At 45.3% G+C, this 19152-nt stretch overlaps 1 protein-coding gene across 2 annotated transcripts in view; it reads right to left on the bottom strand.

Moving 5' to 3' along the window:
• STK39 (serine/threonine kinase 39) overlaps positions 1-19152 on the bottom strand; it is a 604781-nt gene that overhangs the window by 431138 nt on the left and 154491 nt on the right. For both annotated transcript variants that reach the window (XM_063933583.1, XM_063933584.1), the window contains exons 4-5: positions 18287-18428; positions 17239-17294 (exon numbers count right to left, since the gene is read on the bottom strand). In XM_063933583.1, coding sequence (XP_063789653.1) covers positions 17239-17294; positions 18287-18428 — 198 coding nt within the window. The remainder of the gene's footprint in view (positions 1-17238; positions 17295-18286; positions 18429-19152) is intronic.

The following is a 19152-nucleotide window of genomic DNA, read 5'->3' as shown; positions in this document are numbered from 1 at the left end:
GTATTCAGGAAAGAACTCACAACCTTTTGCAAAACTTGTGCCTTTAACGGATCCAAAGGGATAACCATGGTGCAAAACTGGCAAGGGGGATGTCTCTTGAAGGAGACTGCGTACCCGTTAGAGACAACTTCCCGCACCCATGCATCTGAAGTAGTCATTAACCAGACCTGGGTGAACTGCAGAAGTCGGCCTCCCACCCTGGAGTCTCCCAGGGAGAGACCCTCCCCGTCATGCGGCAGGCTTGTCTTGTTTAGAAGCAGGCTGATGGGCGGCCCAGGACTGCTTTGCCTTGGGCTTAGTGGTTTTGGGAGCATGAGATTGTCTCGGGTATGCCTGACTTTTTGCATTCCCTTGAGGCCAAAAGGAACGAAAAGTGGTACCTTTAGCCTTCTGTGCAAAAGGATTAGTATTTGGGAGAAAGGCAGTCCCCCTTAAAGGGAGTACCTCCAAGGTCTTTTTGGAGTCTAGGTCCACCTTCCATGACCTCAACCACAGAATACAGTGAGCCTGGACAGACGTAGTCAACGCCTTGGCTGCCAACACACCCACCTCAGATAACACCTCCTGAATGTAATAGGCGGCAGTGGTAATGTTAGACAGGTATTGTCTGGCATTGTCAGCTATATCCTCGGGCAGCTCTTCCTCTAATGCCTGAACCCATGCTTCAATTCCTTTTGCAGCCCAAGAGGCCTCAATAGTGGGTCTATATACAGCACCTGTAAGGGAGTAAATAGATTTCAGGCATCCCTCCACACGCTTATCTGTCAGTTCCTTCAGTGAAGAGACAGTGGTGACAAGCAGAGTGGACGACACCACTAGGAGGGTGACATGAGAATCCACCGGTGGTGAATTTTCCCACTTGTTACATAACTCTGCAGGGAGAGGATAGAGAGCTAAGGTCCATTTAGACAGAGGGAATTTCTTCCCTGGATTAGACCAGGGCTCCTGCCTGATGTCCACCAAATGGTCAGAATGGGGCAATAGATTTTAAACCACCTTCTGCCGTTTAAACATATCAGTTTCCTTAGCCACAGTAGTGGAATCCTCATCAGTGATTTGTAGGATTTGCTTAATAGCAACTACAAGGGCAGGGACATCAATTTGCAATGGAGAATCCTCATCAGAAACACCTAATTCAGTGTCTGACAGGACAGTATGCTCCCTCTGCTCTTCAGATGAAATATCTGAGAGATTTGTGGATTGTGAGGAGGAAGCAGCCCACTTAGATGATCCAGAGGATCTAGAGTGACCTGGAGTAGATTTTTGTCTGACCAAGGAATGAGTTAATTGCTGCAACTGGTTAGACAAATTTTCCGCCCGAGGCGGATTAACCATAGGGACAATTTGTGACTGTAATGGCACAGGTGGTCCCATAGGCATTCCACCAGAGTACCCAGTAGGTTTGTGAACGCAGTCCAGGGTGGCTCCTGATTGGTTACAGGAGCTGCAGACTGACTGGGAGATGTATGATACATAGTACACAGACCATTATACACAGCTTCCCCCTCTGGTTAATCTTTGGCTCATGCTCTGCATGATGCAGGAGCGTCCATAGACTTACTGCCCTTCTTGTTAGACATTGTACACAAATGCAACAACAAAGCGAATTAGTATGATAAAGTCAGACAGAGTAAAATACTTGAGAATAAATCAGTTAGTATGTGATTGTAGACACAGTACACAACACCAGCGAATAAATCCGGTATTATGTGACTGAGTACACAGTAGAATACATGTAATAGGTAAATACTGTGACGCTCTCTATATATGACCCTGACGCACCTAGTCCCTTAGGGCACAGAATATAGTGATAGATATATCTGGGAAACACTGAAAGTGAAATCACACAGCAGATACAGGCACACACAGTCACAGGCAATGCAGATAATTATTATGATAATAAAACTGCACTGGACTAGTATATGTACAGATATATATATATATATATATATATATATATATAAAACACAGCATGGTCCTAGACCAGAGGTATATATCAAAATACTCGTACAATATATCCTGTAATAGGTACACCTTTTATTAACTAACGCTGTCTGTATAAAAACATGTAGAATACTCAAGTGTTTGTAAAGTTACAGCGCTGTATACACGTGGCTTTACAAGAGAGACCTTACCCTGCAGTCCCAGAGACTAGTCGCAACTATGTTTATAAGATGGCGCCCAGCGTCTCAGTCAGGGAGTGAGGGAGAGTGTGAGGCAGCCCCACGGAGGGAAAATCTGCAGTTGATGTTGCCCTGGGCCAGGGAGAGGCTACTGCTCAAGCGCCAGCTCCCCTATGCTGGACTTCCACCCCAGGTACTAGGGAGCCTTATTAAATGGGGCGTTAGTACACCCGACCTGTACTCTTTTGTCCTGGTGGTCTAGTGGGGTCCCTGCTCGGTGACAGTGTCCGCGCCAGCACTGCGACCCGTCTCCCTAGGTCACGGACGAAACGCGATTTAATGGGGGACCCTCTTACCATGTAGCAGCCATGCAAACCAGGAGAGCGACTGCGACCGTGTTCCTAAAGCCGGAGTGTCTCCGCCGCAAGTACCCGGGAACAGGCTGGGGGAGTATCCAACGCTGCTTGGGAGATAATGGAGCTGCAGCGCTGAAGTGTCACCATGACATACAGCTCTCACAGCCCAGTTTTAAAGAAATTTTATGTCAGAAAAAGCTTTTTCAGGGCTGCACAGTGCAGCCCACCTGTTAAGTGACCTGCTTCTGCAGACACCAACTGAAACTGAGCTCACAGTGCCTGGAGGCGAGGTTATAGAGGAGGTGCCAATGCATCCTGGGACAGCCTAAAGCTTTAGCCTGTTGGTGCCTCTGGATCAAGATCCACTCTACACCCCGATGTTTCCCTGTGGAAACCAATGTAACCTGCTGCAGAAATAAGTATTAGGGTGGCAGAAAACCGAAGGATCTGATGCCATTGAAGGGAGTAGAAGAACGTTTAAGTAAGAGAAGGAAAGGCACACGAGGAAAGAGGGCCCTGCTTGTGAGAGCTTACATTCCAAAGGGGAGATGCAGACAGACAGGGGTGACCAAGATGGGGTAGACAGTGAGCTTGGGAACGAGGATTAGGATGAGAGATGGCTGGGTTTGGTGAAGAAGTGGGTCTTGAGAGCCCGTTTAAAGTTTTGTAGAGTGTTATAGGGAGAGGGAGAGAATTCCAGAGAGAGCGGCACGTGAAAAATATTGGCGGTAGGAGTGGGAGGAAGTAATCAGTAGGCAGGGAAGGCGGTGTGCATTAGTGGAGCGAAGAAGATGGGTAGGAGTGTACAGGGAGAGGAGTGGGTGGAGGCTTTGTGAGTGTGAAAACCTTGGATTCTGAAAAGGAAGAAGAGCCAGTAAAGGGCTTGTAAGAGAGGGGAGGTGTACGCAGTTTTTTTGGTGAGGAAGATGAGCCGGGCTGCGCATGGGATCTATTCACAATGCAGGGGAAGCCTGTGGGGCAGCCCAGCATAAACTGGATATTATTTAAATAATCTTATCTAGTACAGGTTGAGTATCCCATATCCAAATATTCTGAAATACGGAATATTCCAAAATACAGAATATTTTAGTGAGAGTGAGATAGTGAAACCTTTGTTTTTTGATGGCTCAATGTACACAAACTTTGTTTAATACACAAAGTTATTAAAAAATATTGGCTAAAATTACCTTCAGGCTGTGTGTATAAGGTGTATATGTAACAAATGTATTCTGTGCTTAGATATAGGTCCCATCGCCATGATATCTCATTATAGTATGCAATTATTCCAAAATACGGAAAAATCCCATATCCAAAATACCTCTGGTCCCAAGCATTTTGGATAAGGGATACTCAACCTGTAAAACTAAATCAAATGTTTGTCTAGTGGTGCAAAAGTTTTCCTACCCACAGATGCCATCTTGGCTGCCAAATCCATGCGATTCCTTATACACCAGGTACAGAAACACAGGCAAAAGTGAAGATAGCATATGCCCTTGGAGCTGCACATTTTGAAGATCATAAGTAACCTTTATTACCTGCATATATTGTAAATCAGGTTTATGTATCCCATTCCCCTACAGAATCCTCTTCAAACTCCTCACCCTCACATACAAGGCCATCTCTAATTCCACTGCTCCCTACATCTCCAACCTCCTCTCCCTTCATACTCCCTCCCGCCCACTATGGTCGGCTGATGACCGTCGCCTCTCCTCTGCCTTGGTCACTGTTTCCCATGCACGAGTTCAGGATTTTGCCCGTGCTGCACCCCTTCAGTGGAATGCGCTCCCCCGCTCCATTAGACTCTCCCCGACCTTGCAAAGCTTCAAACGGGCATTGAAAACCCACCTATTCATCAAAGCGTACCCCTCCAATGCATAACCTAGTCCTTAGGCTGCTCCTCCATCCCCCTGCCCCATGCCTTGGACATCTCTGCTTTGCTCGCATACCACCATCAGGCTTCTACCTGCTTGCACCTCATGTCATCTGTCTGTTGCCCCTCCCCACTAGATTGTTAGCTCTTCAGAGCAGGGCCCTCTTTCCTCTTGTCTAAACCCTCTTCTTGACACATTTCACTCAGCGACCATCTTTACCTGCTTTCTGTCCTGCTGGTAAAGGCTCATCTCTATTTATGGCCGCCAGCCCCAAGTAGTACAATGATTACTCCTTCGCTACTTACATCTAAGCTGTATTATGTTTTGAGAATTGTGTTGCTCTTTGTTACCTGCACTCCATTTTTGTTATTTATTTACTGTTATGCTAAGTTTTGTCTCCCTGTACTGTCCTTTGTACGGCGCTGCGAAACACTTGTGGCGCCCTATAAATAAAATGTAATAATAATAATAATGTATGTCTGAATTAGCACATTTACAAATACACAAATAAATACAAATGGGTATAGGTCATTAGGTCGACCACACTTAGGTTGACAGTCATTAGCAGAGAGCAGCCATCAATACTGCAGCGACACCTGCATGTACCCCTTCTATGTCTTTCAGTTCCCTCCAGTATAGAGTGTTTCTTAATTGCTCGTTCCAAGCCTAGGAAGGCTTGAAACGCGTTGGCGCAGCAGGGGGTGTCCATTTGCTGTCTGTGGAAGGAGGATTGCCGGAGAATCCAGGACGCCATTTCCCGGGAGGCCACCTGGTGATTGAGATCGTGTTTATTTGAGGATTTTATTATCCTCTAAACATCCGGTAATTTTGCACTTTTACACACAGCTTGGGGATTATCGCTTATGCTGCATGTGCTCCATTAAGTTTTATGGAAAACAATTTTTACTTGGATTCTGTTTTTATCATTTTTTATGAAGTGTGTTATGAAGGAATAAAACTGTGTTACACTAGATGTTCCATATTTTTTCTTCACATGACATCGATGACTGAGGTCTTGTTACGAAAAATCCCTTGTGCATGAGAAATCTAAAGAACGTCCTATACGCCTGAAATCCAAGATTTAGTAAGGGACGTATTCATCCTTATTCATTTCTTTGTTATTCATTGTCTGATTGGCGCCCTGTACAGTGTGTTTTCTATTTTCTTCGCTGTTCTGTTGTTTATGGGAGTGGGAACACCCATATTTGATTCACACATTTAGGGCAGCCTATACCGCGCATTGGAGGGGTACTCCACCAATTTATTCATATTGGTCGACAGTGACTAGGTCGACGCCTGAAATAGGTCGATACAGTCATTAGGTCGACATGAACAAGGTTGACATTGAAAAAGGCTGACGTGAGTTTTTTTCTTTTTTTGATGTCATTTTCTTCGTAAAGTGACAGGGAACCCAAATTAGTGCATCGTGTCCCCTCGCATGGCTCACTTCCCTCGCCATGCTTCGGGAAAGGTTACTATTCCCAATCGTAGTCCACAAGGATTGTAAAAAGTTCTTTTTCCATGTTGACCTAGTGACCATGTCGACCTAATGCATGTCGACCAATAGTGGTCGACCTAATGACTGTCGACCTAAGTGTTGTCGACCTAATGACCGTATCCCATACAAATAGAGAGTCTCTTCTGCATAAGCTTCCTGATATACACTGTATGCAATCACACAATTTTCCAGGCTTTGCAGGTGCAGCTGCAGTCTATGGGGACAGAGGCAGAACTCTGGGAGGAAACGGAGTCAGCTGCCGCCCGGCCCCTGCTTTGAAGGAGGGCACCTCTCCTCCTGTTCGGTGTGTTCAGTGACATTAATCAATTAATTTAATTGACAGCAGCTGTTATATCTTCCGTAGCCGACTTCCCCACTAGTCACTACACCTTACAATTACAAATCACACCCTCTTTATTATAGATACACTGGAAGCAGACACCTTATTTATGAAGCTACTTGCTCCTATAAAGGAAACATGAGAATTCTAACTATATGAAGTTATTTCTATGACAATTACAAGTAACTTCATATAGTTAGAATTCTCATACTTCCTATGCAAGAGCAGATATCTCCACCAGTAAGAAGCATGCTTCCAGTGTAAAAGGTTGTGGGTTCTAATCCTGGATATGACACTTGCAAATTAATTGTCAGAGAAATAATCAGCATTGTGAGTGACTGAGCAGATCTATGTAGTGTGTGGCTGGACCCCTACATAGATCTGCCTAGTTGCAACGGGTTTTGTAGTAGCTTCATATAGTTAGAATTAGAGATTAGCGGGTTCGGTTTTACTCGGATCTCAAAACGACATTTTATTGGATGATATATAGGGAAGGGGGGGGGGGCACAAATATTTTTCTTGCCTCCGGGCAACTGGGACAAACTTACGCCACTGTATGGGGATAAGGGTATGGTAGCGTCTAGTTTCCCTTCGTGCGTAAGGGTATGTCCCAAAGTCTCCAGGCAATATTTTTGTGATAGTGTAAGCTGTCTAGCTAGATTCCTGCTCTTGGCTGTGCTATTTGACCTTCAGTATCTGCAATCTTGGTGAAAGTAATATATATGACAAGTAGCAAAGGTATGTGCAAGCCCATATGAAATATGTGAATCACTCCCACTTTGCAATACAGAGAACATAATTATATTTTTACTTTAATGATCATGTATAATTAAAGCATATATTTAATTAGTTCAGGGTTACAAATATGAAGCTTTTGCTATTGCTCATGTGAACTAGATTTGAACCTTAACATTAGATCACTCTTCTACATCAGTGTTTCTTAACTCCAGTCCTTGCAGAACCCTGACAGATCATGATTTCCAGGTCTCCTCACAGAATCACAATTGGAATAACTAGTACCATCTCTGGAGGATAATGTGGCTGCACACACACGGCAACTGCCACTGAATATCTCATTCTCTTTTTCCAGCTCTTGTTCAGTCATCTTCTCCCAGCATCCATCCTGTGCAGTGGTGTAACCATAGGCGTGCGCAGGGGGGGTGCCTGGTGCGCACAGGCACCCCCTAATGTCCGGCACCCCCCTTACACACGCCTGTAACTGAGTCATTGCCAAGCTTGCAGTTCTATTCCTGACTGTGTATGCCCAACCACACTCTACGCCCGCCAGCACAGACCGTCCGCTCTCTACGGCCGTCCGCCTGCTTGCTATGCCCGCCCACCCCTGCTCTCTACACCCGCCCACCCCCGCTCTCTACACCCGCATCCGCCCTCCACTTCCCTCTCTTCACCTGCCCGGTCAGCAGGCTTGGCGATAGGGGAAGAGACACGCCGCTGCAGAGCCAGTAGAGAATGCATTTGTCAGCTGCACCCACTACTGGAACCCACATGTGAACAGGACTGCAGGGAAGGAAGGGGTGAAGGAGAGAGAAAGGACGGCAGTAGTTGTCTATGCATGGAGTGGCAGGTGGTGAAGAGCGCTCAGCTGCGATACACCCACAAGTAATGTATAATGCATATTATATAATGTATTTGGAGAAGCACTATGTGTCACACAATGTGTGTGTGTGTGTGTGGGGGGGGGGGGCACTGTGTGGCATATGTGTTTAGGGTGCACTGTGTATTATATAACGCGTTTTGGGGTACTATGGGGTCTCTTAAGGCCGGGGCATAATGTGGCGTAATGTGAATTTTGCCTCATACTGTGTCGCGTAATGTAAATTTTGGCTCTTACTGTGTGGCGTAATGTAAATTTAGTCTAATACAGTGTGGCGTAATGTGAATTTTATCTCTTACTGTGTGGCGTAATGTAAATTTCGGCTCATATGGTGTGACGTAATGGTGTGGCTTATTCCTTGTGGCTTAATGTGAATTTTGGCTAACACTGGCCCTCATTCCGAGTTGTTCTCTCGTTATTTTTCTTCGCATCGGTGCGATTTTCCGCTAACTGCGCATGCGCAATGTTCGCACTGCGGCTGCGCCAAGTAAATTTGCTAAGAAGTTTGGTATTTTACTCATGGCATTACGAGGTTTGTTCTTCGTTCTGCTGATCGTTGTGTGATTGACAGGAAGTGGGTGTTTCTGGGCGGAAACTGGCCGTTTTATGGGAGTGTGTGAAAAAAACGCTGCCGTTTCTGGGAAAAACGCGGGAGTGGCTGGAGAAACGGGGGGAGTGTCTGGGCGAACGCTGGGTGTGTTTGTGACGTCAAACCAGGAACGACAAGCACTGAACTGATCGCACTGGAGGAGTAAGTCTCGAGCTACTCTGAAACTGCAAAGTAAAATCTTTTCGCAATATTGCGAATACTTCGTTCTCAATTCAGCTAAGCTAAGATTCACTCCCAGAGGGCGGCGGCTTAGCGTATGCACTGCTGCGAAAAGCGGCTAGCAAGCGAACAACTCGGAATGAGGGCCACTGTCTGGTGTAATGTGAATTTCGGCTCATACCGTTTGGCATAATGTGAATTTTGCACCAAGGCCCACCACTCTCTAGTTCCACCACTAGGTCAGCGATAGGTTGGGGAAGTGTAAGTAGCGATAGGACGCAGCGGCAGCTAGGACTCAGAATTATGCCATAGCGGACAGTCAGTAGTGTCTACTGGTCGCACCATTATGTTTCATTTTATTTCTCTGGGGTGTATTGTATCTACTTGTATTATTAGGAACTAGGGATAAATTAGATTACGCCATGTGATTTTACAGAGAGAATGTAAAATAGTGTTAGACATGTCCCTGGTCGGTGCTAGACACACCCAAAAGGCGATGCGAGACACGCCCAAAAGGCAGTGCTAGACACGCCCCTCCAGCAGTGCACCCCCTAATAAAATTAGCTGCGCACGCCTATGGGTGTAACTAGGGGTCTGCAGCCACTGCGATCGCTTGGAGGAGCGCAGGGCTGCGGGGCGCCCTATCCGCCGCCACTGATTCTGTTTTGGGAAGGAGGGACACGGAGGGCACAGTGCGCGCCTCTCCTGTGTGCCCCTCCTGGTGCTCCGGCGGCAGCGGCGTGTCTGTTAAATGAAGTGCCCGTTCATGAGCTCTGATTGGCTCACAAACCGGCACTTCATTTGATAGACACGCCGCTGCTGCCGGAGACGCAGGAAGGGCACACAGGAGAGGCGCGTGCTGTGCCCTCCGTGTCCCTCCTTCTCAAAACAGCACAGCAGCGCGGGAGCCCGGGGGGGGGGGGGGGGGGGGGTCGGGGGAGGACACATGTTTGGCACTTGGGGGGGTATATTTGGCACTGGGGGAACATATTTGGCACTTGGGGGGGCATGTTTGGCACTGGGGGAGGGCATATTTGGCACTGGGGGAACATATTTGGCACTGGGGGGCATATTTGGCACTGGGGGAACATATTTGGCACTGGGGGAACATATTTGGCACTTGGGGGGCATGTTTGGCACTGGGGGAGCATATTTGGCACTGGGGGGGCATATTTGGCACTTGGAGGGGCATGTTTGGCACTGGGGGAGTATATTTGGCACTGGGGGGACATATTTGGCACTGGGTGAGCATATTTGGCACTTGGGGGGGGGCATATTTGGCCCTGGGGGAGCATATTTGGCCCTGGGGGGGGCATACTTGGCGCTGGGGACATATGTGTACCTGACACTGTGGGGGAATATCTGGCACTGGGGGCATATGTGGCACTGGGAGCACAGCCCTAGCAACAAGCATTACCCCCTGGTTACAAGCACAACACCCAGCTCATGAAATCCCTGGCAACAAGCATTACCCCCTAGCAACGAGCATGAAGCCCAGTGCATGAAACCCCTGGCAAGGAATATTACCCCCTGGCAACAAGCTTGAAACCCAGCACATGATACCTCTGGCAACAAGCATAACACCTACCACATGAAACCCCTGATAACGAGCATGACACCCTGAGCATGAAAACCCCTGGCACCGTGCATGGAACCAAGAGCATGAAACCTCTGGCAACAAGCAGGTAATTTAAAAGTAATTAGAAGCCTTACTGTAGGACTTAATGTATAATGGGCATTGCGGTGTGTGGCATAATGTATCACGGACATTGCGGTGTGTGCCATAATGTGTCACAGGCATTACGGTGTGTGGCATACTATATCACGGGCATTGTGGTATGTGGTATAATGTCTCAGGGGCATTGCAGTGTGTGGCATAGTGTATAACGGGCATTGCGGTGTGTGGCATAGGGTATTACGGGCATTGCGGTATGTGTCACAGGCATTACGATGTGTGTGGTATTATATCACGTGCATTGTGGTATGTGGCATAATGTCTCAGGGGCATTGCAGTGTGTGGCATAATGTTTAACGGGCATTGCGGTGTGTGGCATAGGGTATAACGGCCATTGCGGTATGTGTCACAGGCATTACGGTGTGTGGTATACTATAGCACGGGCATTATGGTATGTGGTATAATGCCTCAGGGTCATTGCAGTGTGTGGAATAATGTATCACGGACATTGCAGTGTGTGGCATAATGTATCAGGGACATTGCGGTGTGTGTCATAATGTGTCACAGGCATTGTATGTGCTATAATGTATCAGGGGCATTGCAGTGTGTAGCATAATGAATAACGGGCATTGCGATGCGTGGCATAATGTGTCACAGGCATTACGGTGTGCAGCATAATGTGTCGGTGGCATTATGGTGTGTGGCATATTGTGTCTTGGGCATTATTGTGTGTGGCATAATGTCTAAGGGCCATTGAAGTATGTGGCATGATGTATACTGGGCATTACCATATGGAGGAAAAATGACAAATAATGTAAGGGGTATGAATCAGTATTATTATTTTTTCCTGTGGTGGCCAACGTCTGGGCGTGCAGGTTGCAAAACTGGGGTATAAGGTAGTCTTTTCCTGCAAAGCCACGCCCATTTCAGCAAGATCACTCCCCTTTTTTTGTGGCTCGTGCAGATTCATCGCTTTACTAGTGCCAATTATGAGGGGGGGGGGGCGCCAGAGAATTATTTGGCTTGGGGGAGAAAAATTTCTATTTACGCCACTGATCCTGCAGGGGCAAACGCAGAATTTGTAAGGGGGGGTTTCCAAATATGCCATATGATTACTGTATGTATGTATATATATATATATATATATATATATATACACTGTAAACTATAGATAGATACATAGATAGACTATAGATCTAGATGGAAGTTGGATACATAGATACAGTTATAGTATATATATATATATATATATATATATATATATGAAATATACACACACATACAGTATATATATATATATATATATATATATATATATACATACAGTAATATATATCACCCACAGGAAACTTGCAGCCAAGACTACAAATTGATGTGCATTTACTATAGAAAATTCAACTTGAGCAGACTTTATACACACATGTACACACACTCACATTAATACAATTACATACTGTACACACTCGTCATAAACACTCAGCTGCACCTCCACTGGAAGCCCTCTGACAGGCACACTTCTATCTACCTTCTATATCATTATAATGTAGCCGGATGCCTGCCACTCCGGAGCGCAGTCCACTTGATTACCCGCTATCAGCTGCAGCTGCCGCCACTACAGATAACCCGCGGCTCCCCCTAGCTCAGTCATTTCCTGTGCACTGGATAGCACAGAGAGCTCTCGTGCGCAGAGCTCTGGCTGATGAGCTGCCGGTGGCAGCTCCGATCATGGCTGCGGCAGACGCTGTCTCCATCTACCCCAAAAAATATCTCAGACCATCATGGGGGGCTTCTGGGTACTCAGAAAATCCCCCTGCGTGCGCTACTGTCCTGTGGTTAGTTATATGGACAGATGTCCCTGTAGATGTTGCTTTAGTAACAAAGGAGCTAAGCGCTTGGTAGCACATTGTTATCACATAATAAGTGGGTGCCAGATCATCTCTCTGAGGAAGTTCCAGGAATGAGCGAAACGCGTTAGTTGAAAAAGGGACATTTGGTGACATTACCATTCATTGTGGATATCCCTGTCACTGTGTAACACTGGACGCCAGCGGTAATCTATCAGCGGCTTCTCTGGGACTGCAGCGGCACTTTACATGCTGGAGTTCAGAGACGTCCAGAGCCGCCTAGCCGTACCCGACCGGTAAACACAGTGCATGCCCAGCTGGATCCGTTATGTTAACTAAGACGGATGTTGAGCGTACCTATATACAGATAGCCTGGTTAGGCATTCTGGAGTTCTTTTGCTATTTGCACAAATAGTCCGTTGGGACTTTGTAACAATTATCGAGTACCAAGTGGTGAATATTGTATCTAAATACCTGGTCTTTCTGCAATTGCTAAGTGAATGGTTTGAGGACACTCCCAGTCCATTTTTTGATTTAACCATCTGTGCTTAAGAATGGATATAACAAAAAAGTTGTCTTCAGGAACGAGGTTAGGAAACTTTGTTCTAGAAAATAAATGCTAGCATCTAATTGGTTGCTATAGGCAACATCTCCACTATTGTAAACCCGCATTTTAGTATAAGTACTTCCTTGCCCCCAAAAAATGTAACACACACAGACACTCCAATGGTTTTATTTTAGCATAAAGCCTGCCGTTTTAAGAGGTTGTGAGATCTGTTGTCTCTTTTATTGCAGTCCACCATTGCTTGGAGTCAACAAACTAGCTTATCTTCTTATATGACACATGTTTATACCCAGCAGCCTCCTCTCCCTATTCAGTGAGCCACCACCGCAGCTTTTTCACAGTTCTGACAAAGCCACTTATTCCCATTAAGTACGTCTACAATGTACCATTCATTTACCATTATGATAAGCCCATTTCCGGCACCATTATTTCACCTGACAGTGGCTCAGTAAGAATGAAGCTTTTTTAATTTTATAGAAAAAGTAAGAGATTCCTTTAATTTGCCAAAGATACAGTATGATGGTTCTAATTGTCCAATTAGCATGCACGTGCAGTGGACCAGTATGAGTGACCTTTTGATCCCTGTATGGCTATAAGGAGTTGTACATTTCCACATTGTTTGGGGGTGACATACCATCAAGCAGATAGTTTTCCGAGTTACACACAATCTACACGCAATGCTGGTGTTCATGTAATTGACTGATTATTTGCAAATGCGCATGTGTGAAAAGTTCTGGAAACCCCTATGATGCACGTGTTACACAGAGTGAACGCGCAACGGGCTGTTGTGATCAAGACAGATGGCATCAGAAAGGCATGTGGTCAAGTGCTGGCCTTCCTGTGCGGTGACTAGGGGGTGGCTAACAGTATATGCAAACATGGATTGTTATGGGAGTGTCATTGCTTGCATTCACAGACACACAGCTACATGCATAAGAGGCCACGGTCAGATAGAGACACTGCACCTGCCATAGGGCTGGTGCAAGTTCCTACGGTGTGATCGATGGTGGCGCTAAAGGTGCACTTATTGGTAATACAGTGTGCGCAAGTAGTAAAAGTGGGTGTCTCAGACCTTACACATTCGGCCACATGGACGAACACAAGGGTTTGCAAAAAGTCACAGATGGAAGACTGACAATAAATGCAGCTGCATCAGTGGCGCACACTTTTGGGGTTTCTGAGAACCTAGAAACCGCCCACGGCAGACTACATACAGAGCCCCGCCCCCTTTTTGCAAATGTAATTTTAGCAAAATGTACATAATTCCGTCCCCACAAGAGCTGCTGGCCTGCCGCACTGCATGTGATGCTAGGTTATACACAAACTAGAAGTGCACGCAGTGCTAGATCGGAGTCACACACTATGCTGATTTTCTGCTACTGCATGAGCGCAAATAATGTAAAAACCCTAAAAACTATATGCATAGAGGTGCGGTTGCGCTTGTGATGCACAGTATCAGAAATATATTGGAATTGTGCTTGGCAATCCTAGGCGGTGACTGGGAGGTGGATACTTAGACACACACTGCAGCAGAATGGCAGCGGGGGAGATGCAACTGAGCTGACCACAGAGTTTCTGTTCCCACTCTATGGGTGTCGTGGACACCCATGAGTGGGAATAGACCCTGTGTGTTGGCATTCTGTCATGCGGCATTGTGATTGCTCGGGATTCCAGTGTCGGCATGGTGACTGCCGGGATCCCGTGCGCTGGCCACATGACCGCATCCCGATAGAAAATATGCACCTAGCATGGGGCAGGTGCAAGTTTCACTGGTTCAGTATGACTAATCTATAGTGGCATCTAAAAATGAACCACAAAGTACAACAGCGTCTGAAGATGCTCGAAGTGGGAACCTCAGTGGAAGCCTCTGACCTTGTACATTCAGAAGCATGCTTGTACGCCAGGGGAAGGGCTCAAGCTAGCAAAAGATGTTGAAGCAGTCACAGCAGCATGCAACTCAAAATCAGGTCCTGAGTGTGTAAAGTGGAGGTAAGTTCTGAACAGGTGCAATATGTAAAACCAGTACATCTGATGAAAGGAGGTCCACCACGTGCTGGATCATGTTCAGTGAAGACTCATCACTGTACCAAAGTCTACTGCACATGCACATGTTGCTGGCGCCAGTTTCCCAGTAAATTCCCTACCGCACATATCTCAAGGTTAGTATATTGAATGAGTGCACATCCTGCACCCATTGTAGCGACACCGGTGATGTAAAAGTGTAAGCTCCAAAAGCCCAACCTCCTACAGCAGTGGCTAACGCAGGGGGTTTCCAAATGCAATACAGTATCAATATTTAACACTATATGTGGTCTATAGTATAGGCTGCATCTAACATATTTAAATAATATAAATAAAATAAATGGTAAACATACTATTATAAATACAGACACAAACATAATAGAAAAGTAATGCACTTTCTAAGCACATATTCTCCCACCTCATGGTAAGGCTCCTGTCTCTTCTTCCTGGTAGCTACGCTCTGGGTCCAAAGCAGTGACTGAGAACCACACACACAGCAAAACTGGTAGAAGAACCTGCTACCACTGGTCAGGGCCATAACTAGGTGTGTGCGGAGGAGGCACCGCACATAGCGCTGCAGGGTAGGGGGGCTATTGAAGCTTACCTTGTACTTTGTGAACAAATGATCAGCATTGCTGCTGAGCAGATCTATGTAGTGGATGTGCAGCTGTACACTACATAGATCTGCTCAATTGCAATGCTGATTTTTTTTTTTTTTACAAAGTACCAGTAGCTTCATATAGTGTTCATAGTTTTTATGCAGGATCAAATAGCTCAATGAGTAGGGTGTTTGATTAGAATTCAACAGGTTATACGTTTGAATCCTGGGTATGGCAATACAGTATATTGAAATGTGTTATTTAATAAAGGGTATTGTAACTGAATAACAATGAGCTCTCAAGTTAAGTGCATGAGGATTTGTGTCCAAATACATTTTCTTGAAGTGGTCTAGAAATGTGTGTGTATAATATATATATATATATATATATATATATATATATAATGTGGGAAGGGACATCATAGCATGGGCTTTCTCTGGGCTCAATCTTGTCATGCCCCTTTCCCACAAGGCATGTGCCTTATGTCCCTATTGAAAAATAAATGGAGGGGGTAGCGACAATTCTCTCTCTGGCACAAAGCACCAAAAACTGTAGTTACAGCTCTAGTTATGGCTCTGTCACTGGCCACGTGCAGCAGCTCTGCCCTGTCCCTTAAACTGCATGATGTGGTGGCAGCTCTAGTGATCATATTATATACCATTATATATATATCATAGGCGGATCCGGGGGCGGGGGGGGGGGGGGCACCCGGGCCCGTGCCCCTCCTGTTGTTTCTGACTTTTTTCAAAAGGAGAACAGCAGCAGCACTACTGCTATTTCCGTCAGTCAGATTTTATAAAAGAGCAGGCAGGCACTAGGACCCGCAGCGGCTCTAACAGCAAGTCTGTGTGGTAACCAATGGAGAGCCTGGAGCTGCAGCCGCAACCTACCTCCCATACTGCCAGCCAGCCAGAGTCCAGCCCAGGCACGGGGTTCAAATGCCAGCATCGAGTAAGACTGTTGCTCATGATGGCGCAGAAGGCATCATTAGCCCTCACTGCACCGCACAGTTTCCCAGCGCTTCCTCCTCCACTTCCTTTACCACCATGCTAGGTGCAGTCAAATTCAGCCTCAGCTTTAAGAAGGCAGCCTGTGTGATTGTGACAGGGCTGCCCTGCAGATGTCTTTTGCTGCTTCTTGGAGATCCAGCTGGCTGCTTCTGCTAATCAAAGATGGCAGTTCACGTCCTGCAGTCTGAGTCTCAGTGCAGTGCCCAAAACAAGGTATGCTGCACCTGCCACCACCAACTAAAAACTTTAATAATTATATTATGCTGGGGTGCCTACCAGGCTCCCTTAGCTAATGGAACAGGTGACCAACATTTCAAGGCCCAATCAGCCTTTTCATCAGGGTTAAACATTGGCAATAAACCAGGATGTGCTCCTACAGCCAATCATTACCTGATGGCATATTCTGTGAGGCCACGCCCCCTGTGATACCACACCCCTTATCTGGGAGCACGTGAGCCTTAGGTGCATGTAAATATAACTATTACCGTTCCCCTACCATGGTGCCCCCCCCCTTTCTTTTTCTTCTGGATCCGCCCCTGATATATATTATATACCATTGCTATTGTTGCCATAATTTGCGGCACTTTCCAAGAGGAGGGAGGTTTCTGGGCAATAGCACCATTTCCCCCCCCCCCCGCATCTGCCTATGTACAACTCTGCAATGTCTTTCTTCTTGATTCAGGCTCCTTTATGGCTGAATATAATCAGTGATGGGCAGTGAGGATGTCTTTGCTATATGTGGAATTTTTATGCGTTTGAAGCTTTGTTTTACATTGGATATTGCCTAGAAAATTAGATTTTTCACAAAAACACACCGCACCGCCAAGAAAGAAGTACGCTGCACATCTGTTCCATAAATGAGAACCTCTATAGAGTAGAAGTACTTTTTAAGCACCTGTTCTACTTTTCAGAAAGTTGGTAATTAATTTGCATATGTCTGATTTAAATTACCTGCTATCTGTACTGATCCATCTTCTCCCAAAAGAATATTTCCAGCCTTTAAGTCCCTGGGATAAAATATTAAAAAGTAATCTAATTATTATAGACTCTCAACTCTACAATCTAACAGTCGCAATATTACTAATGCTTACTTTTATGTTTGGAACTCAAAAAGGAAATTAAATCAGGAAATATCTTTGAGCTTTGAACTTAATCATAATGTTACTTTGCTTTGAATCACAAGAGGTCGATCGCAATTGAATAAAATAGCCCCCAGATACATTTCAAACATGTTTTCACTGAGTGAGATTAAAAGTCTCGTCTACAGTTTTACTTCTTCAGTGTAGATCTTATATACAGGAGAGAACACTGAAGTGTAAGCTGCCATTTGTTATATATATAATATTTAGAATATACTCATAAGTTCTGCTTTATCTGAAGGCAGTTATGGATAAGTCTACATGGTTATAGATGTTGAATAAATAGAAAAACTACCTTAACATTGGACATGAATAAATAGACCAATAACTTTTAAAACACCTTAAGGGGCGTATCACCTTAAAGTGATAATTACACCCCAACCTGCAATGCGGCAATGAAAATAACTGCATGTGTTTATTAAACTGGGGCGCGGAGATATCACTACCAAAAAAAGCCCTGTTCCGTCGAAAGGGTTCTTATCAATATACTACCAGTCACCATCTCGACAGTCAGAATCCAGATGGATCCAAGTGAATATTTTAACCCTTAGCCTAACCCTAACCATCTCTTCCTGCAGCCTACCTATAACCCCCACCTCCCCCCAGACTTGTGCCTAACCCTACTGCTTGCCATCAGGGTTTTAACTACGGGATGCCACTGATGGCATTCCAACTGTTGGGATGGTGACTGTCGGATATTAACTACACTCCCCCCCCCCCCCCCCCCCCCCCAGCAAATGCATAGAAGAAAAGTGATACCTGCAGCTTTGCTTCTGGGTTCAGACCCGAAAAGCGTACTGTGCATTTGCAGCCGGTGGGGTTCATCTGCAACCTCTCCATGTACTGTAATTACAACATACCTATGGATCTGTCCATTTCTGTGCAGATAATCTAGCCCTTCCAAAACTTCTTTAAGTATAGTTGCAATAATCGATTCTTCTAATACTCCATTCTTATGTTCTCCTCTGTTGACCACATGTTTTATAATATCCAACATGGAACCTAAAATGGAATAAAAACAATGAACAATGACCCTGAATATTTACTTTATTTTTTTCAGAGACATTTAAACAACCTGTAGCATTCTTGTCCCCAAGTGACACTTCCTAAAAATGCTTTTTGTTTTCTTATCCAACAGTTTCAGTCTGCTCGCTTCATGTCATCACGACCGGGACCTGGAAGCACAGCGCACAGAATAAACAAACTGCTGTAATACCCAACCTCTGTCCCAGAACAAAGAAAGAATCACCTGTTCTATTCTTGTGACGAACATGCAGCTGACACAGGCAGTAAACCTGAGACTTAAAACAGAGATACCTGGGAGAGTATTCTGGTTTCCAGGGAACCTTCTGCAACACTTGTAGTAGAAGCAGTTTTAGTATAAATATATTGTAGAGGAAGCCATGAGCAAAACATGAGGGTTCTGGATCAATAGACTATTTGATTGGTAAAAAATAAATGTGTAATAGTGACCTACAGTACAACAGATCTTTGTTTAGACTCAAATAAAACTAATCCCTCTACACTACAGTATGAATTCAATATTTTTCTTGGCTAAATAAAGTATTCTAACCAGTTTACTTTTGACACTTTATCAAGTTTTCACGCTGCTGGGTACAGTCATAGTTATTAAAACAAAAAACAAATCCAGCTTTAATGCTTCAAGTGGTGCTAATGTTTTCAAATACTGGTTTCTGCCTCTCAAGCTAATAGTGTATTTTCTCAC

This window comes from Pseudophryne corroboree, chromosome 7 (genome assembly GCF_028390025.1).
Source record: "Pseudophryne corroboree isolate aPseCor3 chromosome 7, aPseCor3.hap2, whole genome shotgun sequence".
Taxonomy (NCBI): Eukaryota; Metazoa; Chordata; class Amphibia; order Anura; family Myobatrachidae; genus Pseudophryne; species Pseudophryne corroboree.
This window is presented reverse-complemented; position numbering and strand designations above follow the sequence as displayed.